We start from the raw sequence: 23380 nt of genomic DNA, 5'->3' as shown, positions 1-23380 counted from the left end.
GACTGTTTCTGGCGCCGCACTCTTTTCCGCTTCGCCACCAATAAAGAAGACCCAGCGGAGCTTCGCGGGTCAATTTTTCTAAAACTTGTTTGGCAGAATCCGATTTATATCGGAGCCATCCTAACAGTAATCATGGTAAGACTTTATTATTTTACTAATCTGTATTGTATTAAGCGATTGTAGTAATATTTCTGTTGTTTATTAATGATTTTACGTTGAACGGTCAACGTCGTCGTTACGTTTTAGATACGCAAATCGAAATCGACTCAAATACGGTTTGCATTCGTAAACTAGAAAACCGCAAAACGCGAATTTCAGGATCTGCGTAATGTGGTGAAACACAAAAAAAGTGAAAAGCAAAAAAATCGAAATCGTTCTTTGGAGTGCAGTCATGCTACTGCTAATGCTAATATTCACTGACGGTCGTCTGCAGTTTATAGAACAAACTTTAATCCTTCAATCTTTTACTTAACGCGATTTTTATTGATTTGCAATTCTGGTTATGACTTGCACAAGTCTTGAAGGGTTATTGCGTTTAATGTAAATGTTTACGTTAGCTTTATCACACAACTGAATGAAGTGTTGTTTGGGATATCAGGAACAGGGTTATATAATGCTCATATTAAGCAAGCTCTTAAACATTCACTATATCCCCTAAAATGTAGGTTGTGAAATGATGGTGCCTTGAATGTAAAAGTTCCAATACTGGTACGAGTATTCATCATATGATATGGGCTATGTGCATTTTGATAGTCATTATCTGTATTTCACACGCTTCTCTTTTGTTTCTCAGACGGTCGGAAAGAGCAGTAAGATGTTGCAGCACATCGACTTCCGGATGCGCTGTATCCTGCAGGACGGACGAATATTCATTGGCACGTTCAAAGCCTTCGACAAACACATGAACCTGATCTTATGTGACTGTGACGAGTTCAGAAAGATCAAGTGAGCCCTTCTCAAAGCTTTAACTAGTCTTTAGAACCTGTGGATCAGAGCATTTGTTTATCATTTTGGTTATTTCGCTTCACAGACCCAAGAACTCCAAGCAGCCCGAACGTGAAGAGAAGAGGGTGTTGGGTTTGGTTTTGCTTAGAGGAGAGAATCTCGTTTCTATGACTGTTGAAGGTCCTCCACCCAAAGATGTGAGTTTGCATTGAATCATTGTACTTGTTGTATTGCCTTACTTTTTAAATGGAGACTTAATTGTCTGATAATTTTCTCATTACAGACTGGCATTGCCCGCGTACCCCTGGCAGGAGTTGCTGGAGGTCCAGGTGTTGGCAGGGCTGCAGGTAGAGGCGTGCCAGCAGGCGCTCCAATGGCGCAGGCTCCCGCAGGTCTGGCCGGACCTGTTAGAGGAGTTGGTGGTCCATCACAACAGGTGGGTTCAGTTTTTCAATTCCTCTGACCTAGTTTGTTTTAACTGAGGTCATTGTGCCTGAAATGCAATTGAAAACCCTGTCACATGCTTTCTCAGGTCATGACCCCTCAGGGAAGAGGCACAGTCGGAGCTGTCACCGCAGGTGCCAGTATAGCTGGTGCCCCCACACAGTACCCGCCGGGCCGAGGTGGGCCTCCTCCCATGGGCAGAGGAGCACCTCCCCCAGGTAACCGTCGCTTTTTTGGTTTGTGGTGATGTGGCTTTTGAATAGCTGTGCTGATTCTGCTGCTGTGATGATGTCATTGTTTTCTGAACCTGATGAAGAGAACTTTTGAAGCAGGATTACGCTGAGCTCAGTGTCACATGGCTTGTTTGTCAAACACCAAGATCCAGGTTTATTTCACCAATTATTCACCCTGGTTCTTGTGTTTCTGCTCTGCTTCAGGTATGATGGGACCTCCTCCAGGCATGCGGCCACCAATGGGACCTCCGATGGGAATGCCTCCCGGCCGTGGCGCACCAATGGGAATGCCCCCTCCTGGCATGAGGCCGCCACCACCTGGAATGAGAGGTAAGGCCTATTTTGAATGCACTGGGACTGATGTCAATCGGTGGTTCTTGACTGGCTGCTTAACTGTTTTGTTGTGACATTGACTTAATTGTTTCTGTGTTTGTTTCCAGGACCACCTCCTCTAGGAATGCGTCCACCCAGACCTTGAATCTCCTCACTGGATATGGATGTTTGAAATGTTTAACTTGTATAGGAAGTCTTGGCTGCAAGTTGTTGTATAGTTTCAAGTTAATTTTGTATTTTTTTTTTTTTTAATAAAATGTCTTGAGGACAATGTTTTAAAATGCTTCCTGTGTTTTGTCTGAGACTGGTGTGCTGATTGACTAATGAATGAGATGTCATAGTCAAAAATCCACAGAGGTGGATTAAGAATTTCAATAATTTGCCATTGATTTTAATTTTGATAAACTTGAACCAAGATGAAGTCAAACAGGTTATTTTTATAACCAGCTTAATACAAGAAATTGTGTTTTGACTTAAGCATTAGGAGCCTCTCAGATGCACTCTTCAAATAGAAGTTTTGGGTCTAATATTGCGCTTGACCTTACAAACCATTTGATCAAACTTGTCTGGTTCCACTTTTTTTCATTTTAACTTGTCAGAAAATGTAAGTTTTTGATGGTTTAAAATCGAAAAGTTGGACTGAATAATGAAAAACCACCTGACAAGACCTCTGCATGGGACGTGACCTTGCATAATTCTTGAGACTGGTCTCCTGGTGAGGCCTCAAGAAGCTTGAGAAAATAACGAGAACATTTTTGCAAATCTTAAACCAAGGGTGACCGCACTGAAGATGGTTAAACAGGTTTTTGTATTTTATTTGTCAACATAATTCCCAAGTTACGTTTTATAGTTTGGATTGGTTTAATTTTCTATAATCTACACAAGCGCCCGGCGATTTGCTGTTTAATAGTTCAATTTGAATATATTTAATTTCTTCAGTAGCGTGTTTGTTTTATCAGCTAAAACAAAAGGAGGAAGTTCGTTTTTATAGGAAAGTCATACTGTCTTCCTCGCCTCTAGGTGGCGCCGTGACGTTAACACGCTCCAGCCGTCGAGCGAGAGAGCCGCTGATGACGCAGTTCCGCATTACGCACGTGTGTGTATGTGCATGTGTGTCAGGTCTCTGTGAGCACCAGCGTTCATGTTTTTGTTTTATTTCACTCTAAGATTTCTTTAAATTACTCTGATGCGGTTTTAATCTGTGAAGACAAACATGTTTTCTGATGATCTGATCAGAACTCTTGATGATAATGATGACGTACCAGAGGAATCAGACTCGGCGTCTGATAATGAAGCCGTAAGTTTATTTACAAACCACTGTCATGCACTTAATCTTCATAAATGAGCGTGTTTTTTGTGTGACACATGTGACAGGCCACTGTGTTTTTGCACAGCTGCTCTACTTTCATGTTTTGGTTATATGTCTTGTGTAATAACACGTTGTAAGTCCAGTCGTAACTTGGTGTGTGAGCAATGTTTCCTGACCAGGGTAATGATTGGTGTTTTATCTGAGAGTGACTGAAATTCTGACTTCAAGAGTACATTCGTCTGTGTTGTATTTCATTATTTTCTTATTATCTGTCAAATTACTCATTCTTCTATTTGACTAATTATTTCTTATTCTTTATTGAAAATGCCCTTTTTTCATTTTTGAACTGTCACCATTGGCAGAAAATGCATCAATTATTCTTAAAAGGAACAGATTTACTAACAGATATACTGATCTTTGTGTAAAACTAAAATAATGATGCTGGCATGTTTCTCATGTCATATTTACCCCTCTAATATGGCTCCAAATTTCAAGTGAAAATTGTCATTTTTACCTCCCTCTACAAATTAATTGATTACTTAATAACTATTCATTGGTGGCATTTCATATTTTGGCTTTCATCTCTACTGATGTTGGTCTTGCTTCTGTAAAAATTTGAGATGGGGACCTATGGTTGAGTTGACACGGAATGTGTCAATAGTGAATAGAATATTCATAGTAGGATGTCAGTTTTATGTCAAATGTTAACCGGCGTGTACTGTGGTTTATTGTGTTTCTCTGCAGGATGAGCCGATAGTGTTGAGTAAAGAGAAGCGAGCTCTGAAGGGTCGAGGCGCTGGAGACTTCTCTGCAGGTTTTGAGTTTGGAGAGCGAGATGGTCTGTACAGTGATGACTGGATCATGGCAGATGTTATGGCTCAGCTGAAGAAGAGGGTGAGGACTTCTTGCCTCATGTCACGATTCAAGTTCATCTTTCAAAAACTAAAGAAATCAGTGTTCACTGTTGCTCATGTTGACCCTTTGCTCCTTCTGTTTGGTTTTTAAGAAAGCCCCCACAACACTGGATGAAAAGATTGAGAAAGTGCGGAAAAAACGTAAAACCGAGGTAAAACCATGCAGGATTTATTTTCAATGGGATTATAATTCAGTGTGTGAAATATATAGTCATGCCTGTGTGTGTAGGAGAAAAATCAGAAAGACAATAAGGAAAAGGAAGCTGTAGCTTCTAAAGAGAAAGAAGAAGAAGAAGATGAAGAGAGTAATGAAAATGATGAAGATGAGGATGAAGATGATGATGTTGAGGAGGACGAGTTCTCATCAGGTGATGAAGAGGTCCTTAAGAAAGCAGGTATGTGTTAACGTGTCACGCATGTCGGATGCGAGCGAATGCTTTCATAAATGTAAATATGTGAGTCTTCTGCTTGAGAATGATACCAATGTTTTTGGTAATATTAAAAGATACATTAAAGAACCATCATTGTAATCTGCTAATGGCGAGTTTTAAAATAGTTTCTGTTTAATAATCTTTTTTTTTTACCTAATATACTAAGTATTTTTGGATCAATCAAATTGTAATCGCAAACAATAATGTTTACCTACTTAAATGTTCTCACTCTCTCTATAGACACTTTGAAAGAAAAACCCAAGAAAGGCAAAAAGAAAGCTGCAGATACAGTAAGTGTGACACCAGTCTTCATAAGATGATATTGCGTTAATAAAACGGATTCAGTTTTCATCCTGAAACTTTATTTTGTATGTTATGTGATGTTCTGCCGTTGACATCTTTGTAGCCTGAAACGTTCTTTGAAGACGCGTCTCAGTACGACGAGAACCTCACTTTCCAGGACATGAATCTCTCCAGACCGTTACTGAAGGTGAGACTGCACACAAGATCTTGAAAACATCACTACACGTCGAGCTTCATACGTGACCCACAAAGATCTGAATGAATGAGTTTCACCGTGTTTTTGCTTTCTGTTTGTTCAGGCCATCACAGTGATGGGTTTTCAGCAGCCCACTCCCATTCAGAAGGCCTGTGTACCCGTGGGGCTGCTGGGTAAAGACATCTGCGCATGTGCCGCCACAGGAACCGGTGAGAATCAAGCATCAGTCTGTGTTTAATGAAAGTCACACACCGTCCGCACAGATTCATGATGACTGTGATTGTTAAAGGCAAACTCCACCCAAATATGTGTTTTTCTTCTTAAAATACCTGAAACTGATCGTGCATGCTGTATGTATGGGGAGTGTTTTAAACCGGCTGTGTGTCTTAGGTACTTGGAGAATACTATGATTTGGGACACACTGACAGACGGATAGTATGCGGAATGGGACGCAGCATGTGTCAAATACAAAAACGTTGAGTTTGTTTGGGGAATTTGTGAAAGACATGACATCATGCGCTTTATGTTTCTTTACAAAGTGATAACGCCAACCACTAGTCTGGCACGCATTATGCAGTGCTCTTAGTTGTTTATGTTTTGACCAACAAAAAGAACAAAAGTCAAAGGTTATACTTGAGTGAGGTGCAAGGATTTATTTAACTCTCTCTCTCTCTCTCTCTCTCAGGTAAGACAGCAGCGTTTATGTTGCCAGTTCTTGAGCGTCTGATCTACAAACCGAAGGAGACACAGGTGACCCGTGTGCTGGTTTTAGTGCCAACCAGAGAGTTGGGCATCCAGGTGCACACTGTAGCCCGTCAGCTGGCCCAGTTCACCAGCGTCACCACGTGCCTGGCGGTCGGTAAGAGCGTCTCTGCTGGCTCGCTTTTCGTCTGTGATGTGCGAAGAGAGCCCTTACGTTTACAACCGTTTTGTGTTTGCAATACATTCCATCCGCCACTTTAAGCTTGAAAGTTGATGTTTGTTCGATTCTTCTGTCAGGTGGGTTGGACCTGAAGTCTCAGGAGGCGGCGCTGCGGGCGGGACCCGACGTCCTGATCGCCACGCCGGGGCGATTGATCGACCACTTGCACAACACGCCGTCTTTCGAGCTGAGCCAGATCGAAATCCTCATCCTGGATGAGGCCGACAGGTGCGAGAGGCTCTGCGCTGTGACATCACTTCCTGATGGTTTAAATGGCTTCTGCTAAAGCGCTCCTCTGTTTCTCTTTCACTCAGAATGCTGGACGAATACTTTGAAGAGCAGATGAAGGAGATCATTCGGATGTGTTCGTATCAGAGGCAGACGATGCTCTTCTCGGCCACCATGAGTGAAGAGGTAACGTCAGGCGGATCTTCACGTGGGCTTTATGTCCCAGTGCAGCTCGCAGACGTGAATTCTGAATATCTTGTTGTCTTCCAGGTGAAGGATTTGGCCTCGGTGTCATTGAAACAGCCCGTGAGGATCTTCGTAAACAGTAACACAGATGTGGCGCCGTATCTCAGACAGGAGTTTGTCAGGATCAGACCGTCTAGAGAAGGCGATAGAGAAGCCATTGTAGCAGGTACTGCGTTTATTCCTTCTTCCCTCGCTGTTAGCACGAGAAAACATTTTTTGCATCCATGTCATCAAATAAACGTTTGTAATTAGATGTTGATATTATAGTGTATATATCTACAGCTCTCCTCACCAGAACGTTTCAGGACCATGTGATGGTCTTCACGCAGACTAAGAAACAGGCTCATCGCATGCACATCCTGTTGGGTCTGATGGGGTTAAAGGTCGGAGAGCTGCACGGGAACCTGTCGCAGACGCAAAGATTGGAGAGTCTGAGGTACTTCTGTCAATTTATTGAAGTTTGTTTTTTTGTCTCATTTTTTTAAATGTTATTGTCATTTATTTAGCTGTATCTGACAGTGAATACATTTGGTGTTTCAGGCGTTTCAAGGATGAACAGATCGATATTTTGGTGGCAACAGATGTTGCCGCTCGAGGTCTGGATATAGATGGGGTTAAAACTGTAAGTTCAGAAGAATTGAAACTAAATATTCAGTTTTTAATTTGAAGGTACTTTAACGCATGATTTTGTTTAGATACAATGTTGTCAAAGCATTATACATAAGCAAGAAACATACAAAATGTATAATAATGTAAAACAATAAAGAGGTATTAAAATAAAGTGCTAGAGTAAAAAAATAAACCAACTGCAGTTTGATTGATATTAATTGCAATGCACAATATCTTATTATTATCTGATTTTGGAACCAAACTCTTCAAATATTATTCATATTGTCTGCATCTAAACACTAAATGAACACAAAAACATCCATTAACACATTTGTTTTGTGTTTATAGGTCATAAACTTCACCATGCCCAACACCGTGAAGCATTACGTGCATCGGGTCGGCCGAACGGCTCGTGCGGGGAAGGTGGGTCGCTCCGTGTCTCTGGTGGGCGAGACGGAACGAAAGATGCTTAAAGACATCGTGAAGAAAGCCAAAACCCCGGTCAAAGCTCGAGTGCTTCCTCAAGGTCCAAACACTTCACATCTGTGACGTCTCTAACAACAGCTTCAGATATGACGTCATAAACCGACTGTGTGTGTTCGTGTCAATTGCACAGAGGTGATTTTGAAGTTTCGTGATCTCATCGAGAAGCTGGAGAAGGACGTGTACGCTGTGTTGCAGTTGGAGAAGGAGGAGAAGGAAATGACACGCTCTGAAGCGCAGGTTCGATTCCGATCGATATTTTATGCGTCGCATCATTTCTATAATAACTATCCTGTCCGTCTGTGTTCAGATCAGCTCCGCTCAGAAGAAATTAACAGAGAAGACGGATGAGTCACAGGCTCCCCGGACGTGGTTCCAAACACATGAGGAGCGGAAAAAAGATCGCAGTGAGTGCACTAGTGACGTTGTTTCACGTCATACCACACCAGCTCTGAATCCTTTATTCTGACTGGTCGATTTCTTTGACCCGCTATCAGATCTCTGCATTAATAAAAAGTGTAATCATCATTAATCAAACATTTTCTCATCTGTTGTTTTTTTGAATCGTTGCTCATGTTTCATGTTCTTTTTCGATAGTGTCAAAAGCTTTGCAGGATTTTGATCTGGCATTGAGAGGCAAAAAGAAACGTGCTCAGTTCCTGAAACAGGGCAAGAAGAAAGCGCTCACGGTATGATTATATGAATTCAAACATGATCAGTAGCTCTATGTGGAAACTTTTGTGAGAGATGAGACCAAGATTTATCTTTGAAAACATTTTATTGCTTTGCATTCCATCCTCATACCCCCACTTTTTCTTTCTCCACCAATCATCAGTCTTGTTTCCTATCTTTCACCCTTATCCACAGCTCCGAGGCCATGCACATCTTCCCTTCTTAATAACACAAGACATTATTCATTCTACAAGACCGTTTGCTCTTTGACCTCTACCTAAACCTCACAAAGGACTATGTTCTGCTACATGAAAGACAATCTCACGCTTGTGTTAGTAGAAGTAAATGCATAAGTATTCTCACATTAGTTTGCAGAAAGCATAACAAGTGAACATTTCCTCCACAGTACCATTTGCACAATTTGATCTTAAATTACGCTCGCATAACTTGCGAATTGTTTTTGTTTTGTCCGTTGCTTTGAACATGTTTTAACTGTGGTTGTGTGTGCACCAGTCTGAAGAAAGAGCTCAGTTTGAGATGCTGAAGTCTCAGATGTACGCCGAACGGACAGCCAAACGCGACCGCAAACCGAAGCGAGCGAGAGCCATTCCTGAAGACGAGCCGGTCAAGAAAGGTCAGCTCTTCCCGACCGCAGCTTAGCCAAACATCACCATCTTCTGTTTCACAAAATGGTATTCGAATTGAACGGTTTTACTGTTTTGTTTTTAGCTACGACGCAAAACAAAAACAAATCTGGGAAGAAGTCTGTGTTTGACAAGGAGCTCACAAACACGAGCAAGAAGGCGCTGAAGCAGTACAGAGCCGGGTTTGTTCTCTTGATATTTTTAGAAGGAAATTTCTCCAACCTTGTGTTGTTGTCTAATGATGATGGTTTATTCGATCTAGACCTTCATTTGAAGACAGAAAGCGACTCGGCATTCCGAACAAGAAAGGTGGACGCTTCAAATCCAAAGCCAAGTAAGATTTCTTATTTCTTTGTTTTATCATGACACAGTGGAGAACTGCAGATTCATGTTTTAAAAAACGGCACAACGTCTTTCTCAACATTTGGGATAAAAGACATGTTTTATGTTTTTAGCATTTCAAAAATGAGTCATTTCATTTTTTGTTTGTAGTGTTTTATTTCGTGTCATTTGTTTATATTTCAGATTCAGAAGAAAGTGAAGCCTCAACTGATGAATAATGAAACAAAACCGTGCCTTCAGACAGCAGCTTTCCTAACCCAACATAAACCTTTGGAATAAAAACTGTAAACAGTCAATTCTGATACTGTTTTTTTTCCATCAGGATGTCATTGTAACATGTCAGAATTAAGCTCACTGAGTTATCGAAAATCATTTGTTCATTTCAATCAGAATTAAGTGCACAAGCTAAAAACCACAGTGTTTATGCGACAAAGCAAAAGTTGATCTAAAATAAGTTTATCTCTAAATAATGAGGATTAAACAAGTCAAACAGTAGATATAAAGTCTATTTAACCCATGTTAAAATGCCACCAGGTTATTGTACATTTTTTCCTATAAAGTTCCGCAAAGTTTTTGTGCGTACGCGGCCCCAGGATTCTTTGCATGTATCTTTTGTATTTGCATGTGTAGGCAGTGTTAAGGGGCGAGGTGCAGATGGGCGGGTCAACAGCAAGTGGGTGGGACTTAAGCCGCAAGAGGGCTGTCCAAACCTCCAGAGGATTTTGATTGGTTTACTGTGTTGTAGTATTGGTTCATGATCCACAGTTGGTGTAGTACCTTGGGATACTAACAAAAAGAAGAATCAGAGAAGGCCATACTTATCGATGGTCACTTTATTGAGGACCCATCACAGCTTCAGACATGCACACAAAAGCATACACAGAAAGCATACTTTTAACTTTAACAATGCCCCATACACAATGCTTTACTGTCCCCTGCTGGACAATTCTCAATATCCACATACAACAGTTGGTGGCTTGGAATTGAAAGTGACCTGTCAGTTATGGTGACCCATAACCGAAATGTGACCTCTGCAAGTCTGCATTTAAACCATCCAGTGAGTAGTGCACGCACGCACGCACGCACACACACAAACTGCAGTGGTTTAGAGAAATTGTGGTTTCTGAAATCAAAATACAAGAATAGGCATAATGATTATTTTTTATATCAATGTAAAAAGACATTGCGTTGCTGAGTGTTTATTTTTTGAAACCTTTATTATGCCATGCTGGTCGTAACTTCCGGTGGACTAAAACGTGCTTTGCTCACAAAAAAACTTTTCGTTTCGTTTTCTTGTATATTCATTTGATGCGTTTGTGATGAAAGAAAACTTTAAACTACGATGAAAATGTATTTTTTAATAGTGTTCATATTACTGTCTCTACCTCCTGCCATCACCGCGTGAAAATCCAGTCTACTTGCGACCTAAGCTCCTCCCACTTGCAGTTTGTTGCGTTAACTCCTCCCACCTGCCGTTCCCGGTTGTTTTTTCCTCTCGGTCGCTTTCGGTTCTGACAGAATGAAACCATCTGATCCATCACGCGAGAAACGAAACCAACGGAGGCATTTAAACACCTGCAGCGATCAGTGACTCGCTCATTCAACACGCGAGATAACCCCGTGAGTATTAAATAAATACTGGATTTAAATAAACCACTGTCAATTAGCTGTTTTTCCGCAATAAAAGTTTATTTCTGACCTGTCGAGTCATTTCCGGTATCAGCCTACACTGTAATTTAATGTACGCTGTAATTCAGTGTTATCTTAAATGTACACGTAAAGAAATAACGCTAAACTGGCTCCGATGTGTGATTGTTTTCATGTAAATTAGGTCTATATAATCGTACATTGAGAGAACCGCGATAAACCTAAAGAGTGTTATTGATATAGATGTGACTATATATGAATAGGTTATATAAACATCTGTAACATGGGCTTTTTAATTCTGTGTAATGTCTGCATCGTTTATGGAGAATTAAACTGGTAGCTCAGATCTGATAATGCTTCAGATCCATTTGACTAACCTCATACATTATAAAGGACACTGTGGTTGTGTGGTGCTGGTAGGCCTCCCTGTGTAGTACATTTAAAACTTGTATGTATATTTGTATATGTACAGTATATACTGTATGTACGAGGGCATACATTTGCTTTGAATATACTTGGTTTTATTACCTTCCCACTTGTTTTTGACTACAGTAGTAGCAGGGACGGATTATGACTTTGATGTGCCCTGGGCACGGACGTTTCAAAGCCCCCTGGCATCACATACTTTACGAGAACAGTGTTGCACCTATGCCCAAATACACAGGAATTAGGAGTGGTTCGCACAGAACGCATCTTTGCGTGTAAAAACGCACGACACAGCGCTCAGGAATGGTTTGAAAAAGCGCAGCGCAAACCGCGTGGGTCTCGTGGCACTCCTTTGATAACAGAAATTGCCATATGCCAAGTTGCTATTGTAAACAAATGCTTACGACACTTGTCCCGCCTTCGGGGTCTTCTGATTGGTCAGCTGCTGTGGAACTGACAATGTAAGAAATTGAATCTGTTTAAACTTGACACAGCGTATAAAACCGTGGATGGCGCTTATGAGAGACGCTGCAAACGGCGCGAGACACACGTCCGTTTAAAGCGTGCCTACATAGAAAATCTATATAAAAGTAGTTCAGCAGAATAGAAAAACGTCTTCTGTGTAAAATGCAAAAAAACAACACGAATTGGTTTATTTATATTTCGCAGTACTCGACACCTAAAAAGCTTCTGACCGCTCCAATTTATATTACGTGGGAATAAATCTAGCCTATGCATTGCATAATTTACATTTCTGCATTAAGAAGACGAGCATTTAACAGTACATGCATTACAAATTAAGCAATATCAATCACCTTGAAAAAAGCATTTAACGTTATCTAAATAAAAAAACTTGGTTTTAATTTAGCTGAGAGGAATCTTTCGTGATTTCCTCAGAGAAAACTGCTCCACAACGTAATCCAAATCCAGCTGTCTCACAAAACTGCATTAAATGGCCATTAAAGACAGCGAACTGAGGTGTCTTTGACACATTTCTGTGGTTTTAAACTCATTTTGTTATTTTGTCTACTGTCTTCTACACGTGACTTATGCACGCTTATATTACACCGTTTTTTTACTCGCCTGTAGATGTCCCTCTCGACAGCGCGGCAATGCATTAGGATTATTTATTTGATTTATTCGCTACTGCAAAATAATCCCTGTATTACACAGTATTCAGCGCTTTTTTATTGATAAAATAAAATAAATGGAAAATATACACACATTAGGTTTGCCAGGGTCCCCTGCTGGTGTAGTGCCCGGCCCGTGCGTTAATCCGTCCCTGAGGAGTAGTCATTCTCTTGGGTCTTGACTCATTGTGCCACACCAGGTTTTGGTGTTAGGCAACCTCCTTAAAAAGACAGTTCACTTAAACAGACCTGATTCGTTTGGTTCGACACCCTTCATTTGGTTTAAACTTTGTATGTGACTCTTTCTTCTGTTGAACATAAAAGAAAATATTTGGGAGACGTCTCAGTGGTTTTGTGTTTATAGGCCTACAATGAAAGTTAACAGAGGCTTATATGGGTACTTTAAAATTTAAAAATCTTCTCAGAATTTTTTTTATTGATTTTTTAATAATAGAAACTATTTCAATGAACAACAACAGTTGTATTTTTAAAATGTAATAATGTTTAAGACTATGGGCAATTCCAGCGTTATTTATATGACATTTTTAGTCAGAACTTGAAAAATATACGCTTAGAGAATGCATTTATTATCAAAATATTGAGCCATCTGTTTATATTTTCCCAAACCCGTGGCAATAGTCTCTAGACGAAAAAGAAAAACCAGTCTACGCGTTTTCTTAAAGAAGAGAAAAATACATGCGTTGTGTCTAAAAAGGGCATAGTTTCTGAGAGACTTAAAATGCACAAACTTAAAATGTTAGAAAAACTAAAATAAAAAATTACTTTTAAATGTTTGGAGCACATCTAATTCCAAGAAAAGCTCTAGCAGTGTTTGTTTGCATAACTTTTGCTTTTACATCCGCTTTTTATATTTATCATCCGCCTTCCTGATTTTACCAGCTGCAAGATGTTGTTGACCCTGGGACAGCATGTCAACCAGTCAGATATCAGAGATAAATTCGTATCAGTTAATGTGAACTTTAGGGTTAGGTGCATCTACATCATCCTTATTTGTCTATCATTTCCCTCCTAAAGTTCCCTCCAGAAATAGTTCAAAAACTATGTTGACCTAGGAACGTCTTTGACTTGTCAAAATCAGTTTGAGCGACATTTATAGATATGTAGTGTGCCTTACTTGTTCAAATAGTATTTGGAGTCATGGCATCTTAAAACAATACATATGTGCAGTGATGTTTAACACAAAATTATTTCTCCCCTACAGATATCTGTTTAAAAAATGTTTAATTCAAGCAGAGGAGGACAACAGACAGGAAGAGGAGGGGTCCAGCAACGAAGAGGTGCTTGTTCTGTTTCCTTCTGCTGCTCTTTCCATTTCCTTTGATACTGTCAGTACTCATCTCACACAAGTCTATTTTGTTTAACAGATGCTTCTCGGACTGGTCGAAGACAAGAGAATGGGTCATCTAATCGAGGAGGTGGGCGGGGGGACGGTGGAGGGAGAGGAGGTGGGCGGGGGGATGTTGGAGGGAGAGGGGACGGTTGTGGAGGAAGAGGCAGAGGAGGTGGGCGACGGGATGGGAGTAGATCACAAAGGGGTGGAGAAGACAGTGGAACAGCGAACAGTGGCATGGGAGGTGAGCAGGGAGGGCGAAGTAGAAGTAGAGGTGGACGAGGCAGAGGAGACAGACGAGAACACATGTCGGGCCATCATCAAGGGGCAACAACCAGGAACACGCGGACTGCGACCACAGGGAACCAACAAAGTTTGTTCCCATTTCTTTTCCAAGACCCTCGGAACGCTCTAGACAGAAGTAACCAACAAGCCAGTGGAAGTACATCTGAACCTCAGAGAGGTAGAGGTGGGCATGAGAGAGGAAGAGATGGCGCCCCTGAGGTACGCAGAATAGGGTTCAAAACATTTGAAGGACTGTTGGATAAAGAACCTTCTGAGGTGGCCATCTCTCTTTCATCTAGTTTGGGACTCAAGAATCTGCTCGACGACAGATCAATGGGCAACAATTTGATTCAGCTAGTCTGTCAGGTTCTCTGCAAAGCTTTTCAGGCTAGAAATGACCGGAAGATCGTGCTGCATTTAGCCAACGTGGTCAAGAGTTCTGCGTTTTTCCGTAACATCCTTCCGTACTATGTGACCGGAATAATGTCAGAAAACTTTCCAGCTCGCAGGCAGGAGTATCCCCAGCATTTGAACAACATCATCAGTCTCCTCGCCGATGTTCTCAACATGTTCCCATATAGCTCTGTCCAATCTGTCTCCATGTTGGTGGCTCTTCTGAAACCAGCCGTCAATCAATTACGTGCCTCTGGTGTAGATATTCCCAACAGCATTGACGAAGGCTTGGAGAGGGTCCAAGGTTTGGTGGACCACCTTCAGGAGAAGTCAAGAGAGGGAACCTTACGGTCGGATAAGTACTCCTTTCTAGGAGATAATGAGGACGCTCCACCCGGAGAGGAAGACTATAAGACCATGAGCATCTATCCAACCCTTGAAGAGTTTCACCTAGACCACAATCCTTTCCTGAGGCCCAACATAATAACTCAGAGCTTCCCTAGCGCTCGCATCTATCTTGACACACATTTCCGTCTTCTGCGTGAAGATTTTGTGAGGCCGCTGCGGGAGGGAATTCGGGAGCTTCTGAGAAGCCAGCGCAATGAAAACATTGGTGCCGTACCACTGAAGAACAGACGTTTTGATGACATCAGAATCTACAAAGACACACGAATGGTTGTGCCACTCTGCACGTCAACAGGCATCGCCTACACAGTGCAGTTTGACCCACGACCTCTACAGGTAAGACTGCATTACTATGGTTCTGTGGAGTCTTTTTGAAATTGTTGACTTCAAAAGTCTTTGATTCCCATTATTGTTCCTTGTTTTGTTGTACAGTAATTCTTATCTTCCCTTACAGTTTGTCCGGTGGGAAAATTCGAAACGGCTGCTTTATGGATCTCTTGTCTGTCTCTCCATGGACAACTTTGAAACGTTCCTTTTTGCTGCTGTGAACAATCGGGATCCCAAACTACTGAAGGAGGGAAAGGTGGATCTCTGTTTTTCCGCCGACAGCAGACCCAGTCTGGCCAGAGTTGAGCCCTCACACTCCTTTCTGATGGTGGAGACCACCGCTTATTTTGAGGCCTACCGATACGTCCTCGAAGGTCTCCAGGAGCAAGATGAGAATGAGCTTCCCTTTCAAAGGTACACCTCAATACATCTCTCAATGAGTGATGTGATTCAAGGTGTCTTTGATGTCCTTAGCACAAATGTGCCAGATAAGGTACAAGTCAAGGGTTTAAAATTAAGGTTTGTTTAAAGTTGGACTAATGTATGATGCTTACTGGGCTCCACTGATGACTGTACTGTATATTTTAGCACCATTTTAGGACCAGCAGTTTTAAAGTGATAGAAGAAAGTAGTTATATAACTATATTTGTCATCTCAGGTACATAGTGGAATGCAGTACAGAGGTTTATCCACCAGCTTACCTTCGGATGGAGGGAAGGAAGTACGATCTGTCCAGCATCATGGCAGAAGGACAGGACAAGATTGCCCCCTTCAACCCCCTTATCCCAGAGGCCTGGCCTGATGAGGAGAAAATGGGTCTTGATGAAAGTCAGCTTCGAGCACTAAATCTAGCCCTAACCCATGAACTAACCATTATTCAGGGACCACCAGGCACAGGTAAGACAGAGAGTCTGTTGCGTAAGCATTTGTGTAAAGAACAACATAATACAGTTACCCATAATACAGTCAAGTCACCCCGTTAAATGGATCCTATCTACTGTAGATCGCAAAAAGATTTAATCTATAGTTTAATCTCTTTAGTTAATCATGGTGTCAGTAAAAGTGTAATGAAAGATATTCTGTTTGTTTTCTACTTTAAAGGGAAGACATATGTTGGACTGAAGATTGCTCAGGCGTTATTAGACAACCATCAGGCCTGGTCATGCGGTCGGCCGATGCTGGTGGTCTGCTATACCAATCACGCTCTGGACCAGTTTCTGGAAGGTACAGCACCAACATTGGTGCTTATTGCTATATTTCACTTGCTTTTTTAATTTGTTGACCATATTAAAACAGAATGAGGATTGCCCGATGAAATCCACAGCTTTTGCCTCTCTTTCGCCCTCTCTGTTTGAGAACATAAGATTGCAGGTTACTTGATGTACTATACTGTACATTTCCTGTAAACCCGACCTTAATCTAAATAAATCATTATTATAAGATAATCTTTGTGATGTGTAATCAGAGAATGTTTGAAAGAATTCACATTTACTTCACCATATGCTTTTAGATGAGCATAAATACTGTATATGGTTTATCTCGTAAATTCAGACACCGATCCTGATTTATGTGCTCAATGAGCCTGTCTTGCTTAGTTTTGTGTTGCCCGGCGATCAAATCGCTTGACAAAATCACAATATACACTCTGCCACTAACGCCCATATTTTTCGATTTGCTATCTATGAACTGACATGTTGATTATTTTTGTCCCAGGCATTCATGGCTTTTTAAAAGAGGGCATTGTAAGAGTTGGGGGTCGGAGTAACAGTGAGGTTCTGAAGCGTTTCGCTCTGAGGGAACTCACCAGAGCCGCAAACTTCCGCAAAAATTTGCCGTCCCACCTTAGGAGAGCCCACCACGAGGTCAGCCCTCTGTAGATCACATGACTCCACTTAAATTTTTTATAGTTTTCTATATTGTCTTTACTTAAAAAAAAATTGTATTACTTGTTTTTCTATTTATGTTGTTAGTAGTTTTGAAAAACGAATATTTAATCTACGTAATTTCCTTTTTTGATGTAGTAGTTGTAGTGAAAAATGAATAGTTATATTTCGTTCTGTTTGTAGTATATAATAATTTTACTAACTTGTTTTGTCCTCAGATCTATACTCAGATGAAGGATGCAGAGGGGCTCTTAAAGCGACAGTCCGCCCAGCTGAAATGTATCTTGAGTGGGGTCCTGAAAGAAGATTTTCTGTTAAAGTACATCTCACCTCATCATTGGGAAACTCTGTCTCTACAGCCGGTCAGTCTACTGTCCAGAAATGTTCTTGTATATTTTTGTCGTACTGTATTCTCTGATGTTAACAAAGACAAGACTATCATTGTGAAGTTTTTTAAACGGGTCATTGCAGATCCTAAAACCCACATTTGGAGAGCGTTTCTTTTGGACTGTTGATTATTTAAAGGATTTAAATGATAATGTACAGTCCTTGTAAAAGTCTTTCTGTGCTTGTGCTGTAGACGTGGGATGGGTTTGAGAGGAAGAAGTCTTCATTCATAACAGAATGGCTGGGCCTCGGATTCTCGACGTTCCAACAGATACCACAGCGAAATGGTGGGGCGGGTAAGACCATAATGACAACAACAAAACCAATCGCTCTGTTTACACGGACTGTGTAGTTTGTGTATGTCTAAACTGGATATGATTAAGTTTACGTTGAGTTATAAATTATGTGAAATCTCAATAGGTTGACAGTATTCTCTCTCTCAGAGGCAGCAGATTCAGATGAAATGCAAGAGGAGGAGGAACTTTTAGACATTGATGAACAGGCCGATCTGATCCAGGCTGAGAGAATCCTGGTGGATGCTGAGCACCAGGAAGGAGATGGACGTAAGAATCAGAGGAAAAACGATACCGAGGTTGACGCTATGGCTGAGCTCATGTTGTCCATGAGCGTCAATGATACAGAGAACAGTGAGACTGCAGCTGATGATGAGGGCTTCCAGGTATCGATTTTTAATAATATACACTTGTGGTTTATTGGTTGCTGCATGTGTTCTAGTATTTTAACCTGGTAAGGTCATCTAAGTTATGTGAGTTAAAGGGAAAGTTTAAGTTTAAAAATGAAAATTCTGTCATCGTTTACTAGCCCTCAGATTGTTCCAAACCTGTATAAATTTCTTTGTTCTGCTAAACACAAAGGAAGATATTTGGAAGAATGTCAGACACCAAACAGATCTCATCCCCCATTGACTCTTATGGCAGTAAATGGGGGATGAGAGTTAATGATGACAGAATTTTCATTTTCGGGTGAACTAGCCTTTTAATGCTGCAATTCATAACCTTTTTTGGTTAAAGATGTGTGTTGTGATCCTGTTAATGTGTGTATGTTTAGTTTCAAAAACACCAGAAGAAGAAAATGAAGCAAACGGTCAAACACGAACTGATGAAGTCTTCAGTTATGAGTGAGGAAGAGGAGAAGCGTGAAACCAATGTGTGGAACTTCTGTCTGAAAGACCGATGGAGATTGTATCGGTAATAGACTCATAAACACGCACCATTTAAAAATTGTATTTAAATTGTATGTATTGTCTAGTTATGGTTATTGTGGTTATAATGAATCTGACAGGTGTCAAATAAAAGCCATCTACAGTATATCAGATTCCAACTCTCGTCTCTTCTCCTTTAGTCTCTGGGTTTTGCGCTATCGCATCGATCTCCGTACCAAGGCTCTCCAAGCCGAGCAGACGTATCAGGAGGCAGCCGAGCGCCTCAATGAAATTCGCCTTCGTGAGGACCTTTGCGTTCTTCAGGAGGCTCGGGTCATTGGCATGACGACCACAGGAGCGGCTAAATACAGACAAGCTCTGCAGGACCTGAAACCAAGACTGGTGGTGGTGGAGGAGGCTGCGGAGGTGATGGAGGCTCATACCATCACCACGCTCAGTCAAGCCTGTCAGCACCTCATACTGATCGGAGATCACCAACAGGTAATCGTTGGAATGGAGATCTGTAGACAATCAGGGCCACCAGTTTTTTGGTGACATGCTAAATGCTTTGACAGTTCTGCACATCAACAATCACTCACTTCAGTTTTAAGTATATTTATCAACACATTTATTTAAATTATTCAATTAAACTTGCAGTATGGCGCACGAATGTCTCACCAGATGTCTTTTTGCATTTATTTCTGCATAGCTAAGGCCTAGCGCAACAGTGTACGATCTTGCCAGGAACTTCAATTTAGAGGTGTCTATGTTTGAGAGACTGATCAGAGTGGGTTTCCCATTCGAGCGTCTCAACTACCAGGTCAGTTTATGTACCCTAATCACATCATCCGTTGAACTTTATCACAAAAAAGTTGCTTATTTTCTATCCACTGGGTGTGTTTTCGTAGCATCGCATGAGGCCGTGCATTGCTCGACTCTTGACACCTCACATCTACGCCGAACTGGAAAATCACCCCTCTGTCCTGGAGTATGAAAACATTAAGGTAAGGAACTTAAAATATATTAACTAGGGGTCTAATCGGTACATAAAATTTCGGTACTTATGGTAGTTCGGTACTTACCTCGGTTCTTAATAAAATGCATGCTTGGTTTAAATAAAAAATAACATAAAGAAAAATTTAATAATACACAGAACTTGTCCAATAAATAAAACAATTCTGCCAAAATATTGTTAAGTGACATCATTTGTATGGTTCAGTACAAATACATGTACCGTTACACCCCTAGTATTTGCACAAACTGAACATTGAAATGACCTGCATGTGTGAAGTCATTTGTTGCTACTAGAAACTGACAACATGTGGTCTGCAGGGGATCCTGACGAACCTCTTCTTTGTGGATCATCGTCAACTTGAAGAGGAGATCAAAGATGGCCGGAGCCACCAGAACCCTCACGAGGCTCGCTTTGTGGTCGCCCTTTGCCGCTATTTGCTGTGTCAAGAATACAAGCCCTCCCAGATCACCATTCTTACCACGTACACCGGGCAGCTCTACTGCCTGAGAAGGCACATGACCGCTCTTCAGTTTTCTGGTGTCAAGGTCCACGTAGTCGACAAATATCAAGGGGAAGAGAATGACATTGTCATATTGTCCCTCGTTCGCAGCAACCTTGAAAAGAGGGTCGGTTTCCTGAACATTCCAAACCGCGTTTGTGTGGCACTCTCTCGTGCCAAGATGGCTCTCTATTGTATTGGGAACATGGACATGCTGGCGTCGGTTCCGCTGTGGAGCAACATCCTTCACACACTGAGAGAGAGCGGTCAGGTGGGTCGTGCTTTAACACTGAGTTGTCTTAACCATCCAGATAAACAAACCCAAGTTGCCTGTGATGAAGACTTCAAAAGTGCCCCTGAGGGTGGCTGCGATCAGCCCTGCCAGTATCGTCTGGACTGCGGCCATGTGTGCACACGCATGTGCCACCCTTACGACGCTGAGCATAAGAAGTACCAGTGCAACAAGAACTGCACAAAGGTTCTGTGTGAACTCGGACACCCATGTCCACGCCGCTGTTACCAGGACTGTGGCAAATGTCAGGTACCCATAGAAAAGATGATACCATCTTGTCTGCACATGCAGAAAGTGCCCTGCCACAAAGACCCTGCGACGTATGTGTGTCAAGAGCCCTGCCAAAAGACCCTGACATGCGGTCACCCCTGCAAAGCAAAGTGCGGGGAATCTTGCACAACTCGGTGCATGGTGAAAGTTCCCATGGAGCTGAAATGTGGCCACACCCAGAAAGAGCCATGCTTCATTTCCAGAGATCTCAAGATGGAGCCACAGTGCAGAACTAAATGTGGCAATATCCTGAAATGTGGGCATCCCTGCCCAGGGACTTGCCATGAATGTTATCAAGGTCGCTTACACAAAGGGTGCGCTCATAAATGCCAACGTATCATCGTTTGTTCTCACGAGTGTCGGGAGCCCTGCGTAAGAGATTGTCCACCCTGTTCCTTTCCCTGCGAGAACCGCTGTGTCCACAGCATCTGCAAGAAGGTTTGCGGTTTCCCTTGTACCCCATGCAAAGAACCCTGTGCATGGCAGTGCCCACACCACCGCTGTACCAAGCTGTGTCACGAACCATGTGACCGACCCCCTTGCTCTGTTCCCTGTAACAAAACCTTGCCCTGTGGACATGGATGCATAGGTCTGTGTGGAGACCTTTGTCCTGACAAGTGTCGTGTGTGCCATGCAGATGAAGTTACGGAAATTTTCTTTGGCACTGAGGACGAACCGGATTCATGTTTCATTCAACTAGAAGACTGCAATCATCTGTTTGAGTCTACAGGAATGGACCGTTACATGAATCTTGACGAAGACCAAGAGGCTAACCTGGATCAAAGGGCCATCAAACTCAAGAATTGTCCTAGGTGTCGAACTCCCATCCGTAGAAACCTGAGGTATGGCACTCACATCAACCGCAGCCTGGCAGCCATTGAGATGGTCAAGGAGAAGATAAACGGTATCCCAGCGGTTATCAGGAAACAACAGGATGACCTCAGCTTGCAACTGGTTGAAAAGACTCATCTGATACAGTACCTTCCTGTAGAGTATGCCTTGGTTAGCAAATGGCTCGACATGACTGACCTTTCACTCCAGCGCCTGTGGGAACTTGAGAACTTGATGACCTTCCTTGAGAAGTTTGGAAAGCTGATAAAGATGCAGAAAGAGTGTTCATCGCCAGACAACAGCGACATGTTCTCAAAGAGAATTGGCGAGGGCTTGAAATTTCTTCTGCATCCAAACCAGAGGTTTTCAAACCAGCAGGTGTCAGATCTTGAACGTGAGTTTAGGAGACTCTCCCATCTGGCTGAGCTCAATGTCCGTTGTCAGATGACTCGGTTCAAGGTTCTGGGAGTCGGGCTCAACACAGAGATCAGACAGTTACGAGAGATCCTGGAGGACACGCTGCCCTTCTCTGAGGGTCTAGAACTTACAGTGAAGAGGATGTTTGTAGAGATCGACCCCAGACTACCACGCAGTGGTCTAGGCATCACGGATGATGAGAGAGTGATGATTGTCAAAGCCATCGGTTTGAATAAAGGCCACTGGTACAAATGTCCCAACGGTCACGTGTATGCCATTGGTGACTGTGGAGGCGCTATGGTACAAAGCACGTGTCCAGAATGTAAGGTCACTATTGGAGGAGCTAATCACGCTTTGGCTCAAGGAAATGCTCTTGCGTCTGAGATGGATGGAGCTGACTATGCGGCCTGGTCAGACACTGCCAACATGGCAAATTTTGACTTACAAAATTTAATGTGATTGTTTTCTCTGCAGGTGTGATCTCATTGTGCTTTTATTGTTTTAACCACAAATCATGAAATGTTGTTTTAATCCGGTATGGGGACAGTTTCGCCTTTTGTCCTGGACATGCTGTAAATGAAATGTTAGAAAAATGACAGGTATTTTCATCAACAGTGCTTGTTTTTACTCATGGTTAGCACTTAGCAGTAGCACTGTCCAATCATTATTTTTAAGGCTGCGGTTTTTAAAGTTGTGATTGTGATAATTCAGAGCACATGTGTAATCAAGTATGGGGAGCACTTTCACTTTTCTGCTGAGCATGCTGTAAATGAAATGTTAGAAAAATGCCAAGAGCATTTGATTTACTGGAGGTTAGCGCTGGGCTTTGATGAGAAATTCATGAATTTTGTCATTGTGATAATATAAAGCACATGTTTTTGGTGTTAGAGGAACATATTGGCTTCTATTAAATGAACTCGGTTAAACAGATCTATTTTAATGCTTATTCCATTAAAGCATGCTGAAATACACAATATAGCAACTGATATGATGTTGAACACCTATTCACATGTTACAGTCTATATAACTGTAAGCACTTGGAGACTAACTATTAACTTACTGTACTAATAAATAAAGTATACTATATATTTGTGTTCTTAAATTTATTATCACAATTTCTAAAAGTGTTAAAGAGATAGGTCACGCAAAAAAGACAATTCTTTTATCATTCACTCATGTCATTCCACGCCTGTGCGACTTTCTTTCTTATGCAGAACACAAAAGATATTTTGAAGAATGTCGATAAGCCAACAACATTGAACTCCATTGAATTCCATTGTGTTAACACAAAACCACTGAGACGTTTTTCGCTTTTTGCGAAGAAAGGGTCATATTTCAACAACATGAGAAAATGACAGAATTTTTATTTTTTGGTGAACTATCCCTTTAAGACACTTATGGTCACG

The 23380-nt window shown here is 41.7% G+C and overlaps 3 protein-coding genes across 3 annotated transcripts; all 3 read left to right on the top strand.

Annotated features, from left to right (window-relative positions):
• The first annotated feature begins 10 nt into the window (after nt 1-10).
• On the top strand, nt 11-2233 carry snrpb (small nuclear ribonucleoprotein polypeptides B and B1). The gene is made up of 7 exons (XM_057337131.1): nt 11-135; nt 794-945; nt 1031-1142; nt 1229-1381; nt 1478-1607; nt 1827-1952; nt 2063-2233. The coding sequence occupies exons 1-7, from the start codon at nt 133-135 to the stop codon at nt 2098-2100; spliced, it is 714 nt and encodes a 237-aa protein (XP_057193114.1). The 5' UTR covers nt 11-132; the 3' UTR covers nt 2101-2233.
• A 789-nt stretch (nt 2234-3022) lies between these two features.
• ddx27 (DEAD (Asp-Glu-Ala-Asp) box polypeptide 27) lies at nt 3023-9805 on the top strand. Its single transcript, XM_057337130.1, has 21 exons — nt 3023-3252; nt 4009-4158; nt 4271-4330; nt 4408-4573; nt 4850-4899; nt 5016-5099; nt 5212-5317; nt 5794-5967; nt 6108-6258; nt 6345-6444; nt 6529-6670; nt 6787-6940; nt 7045-7126; nt 7462-7639; nt 7730-7836; nt 7907-8003; nt 8194-8285; nt 8782-8902; nt 8998-9094; nt 9175-9246; nt 9438-9805. Exons 1-21 carry the CDS (start codon nt 3169-3171, stop codon nt 9451-9453), a joined length of 2283 nt encoding a protein of 760 aa, XP_057193113.1. The 5' UTR covers nt 3023-3168; the 3' UTR covers nt 9454-9805.
• Nucleotides 9806-10726: 921 nt separating this feature from the next.
• On the top strand, nt 10727-23092 carry znfx1 (zinc finger, NFX1-type containing 1). Its single transcript, XM_057337128.1, has 15 exons — nt 10727-10874; nt 13680-13755; nt 13843-15227; nt 15346-15632; nt 15877-16115; nt 16320-16442; nt 16932-17080; nt 17320-17463; nt 17682-17784; nt 17932-18167; nt 18557-18696; nt 18851-19151; nt 19360-19470; nt 19559-19654; nt 19983-23092. The coding sequence occupies exons 2-15, from the start codon at nt 13695-13697 to the stop codon at nt 22431-22433; spliced, it is 5826 nt and encodes a 1941-aa protein (XP_057193111.1). The 5' UTR covers nt 10727-10874; nt 13680-13694; the 3' UTR covers nt 22434-23092.
• Nucleotides 23093-23380: the final 288 nt, after the last annotated feature.

Source organism: Triplophysa rosa, linkage group LG7, assembly GCF_024868665.1.
Source record: "Triplophysa rosa linkage group LG7, Trosa_1v2, whole genome shotgun sequence".
Classification (NCBI taxonomy): domain Eukaryota; kingdom Metazoa; phylum Chordata; class Actinopteri; order Cypriniformes; family Nemacheilidae; genus Triplophysa; species Triplophysa rosa.
This window is presented reverse-complemented; position numbering and strand designations above follow the sequence as displayed.

What these genes read in the sequence shown, in the direction of transcription:
- ddx27 (XM_057337130.1), top strand. Translation starts at nt 3,169, where the DNA reads ATGTTTTCTGATGATCTGATCAGAACTCTTGATGATAATGATGACGTA. An exon ending in CACCACGTGCCTGGCGGTCG is followed by an intron (nt 5,968 to 6,107) that starts GTAAGAGCGTCT and finishes TTCTTCTGTCAG; the next exon opens with GTGGGTTGGACCTGAAGTCT. An exon ending in CTGAAGCAGTACAGAGCCGG is followed by an intron (nt 9,095 to 9,174) that starts GTTTGTTCTCTT and finishes TATTCGATCTAG; the next exon opens with ACCTTCATTTGAAGACAGAA.
- znfx1 (XM_057337128.1), top strand. Translation starts at nt 13,695, where the DNA reads ATGTTTAATTCAAGCAGAGGAGGACAACAGACAGGAAGAGGAGGGGTC. An exon ending in AATGAGCTTCCCTTTCAAAG is followed by an intron (nt 15,633 to 15,876) that starts GTACACCTCAAT and finishes TTGTCATCTCAG; the next exon opens with GTACATAGTGGAATGCAGTA. An exon ending in ACAGCGAAATGGTGGGGCGG is followed by an intron (nt 17,785 to 17,931) that starts GTAAGACCATAA and finishes TCTCTCTCTCAG; the next exon opens with AGGCAGCAGATTCAGATGAA.
- snrpb (XM_057337131.1), top strand. An exon ending in TTGGTGGTCCATCACAACAG is followed by an intron (nt 1,382 to 1,477) that starts GTGGGTTCAGTT and finishes ATGCTTTCTCAG; the next exon opens with GTCATGACCCCTCAGGGAAG. An exon ending in CAGAGGAGCACCTCCCCCAG is followed by an intron (nt 1,608 to 1,826) that starts GTAACCGTCGCT and finishes GCTCTGCTTCAG; the next exon opens with GTATGATGGGACCTCCTCCA.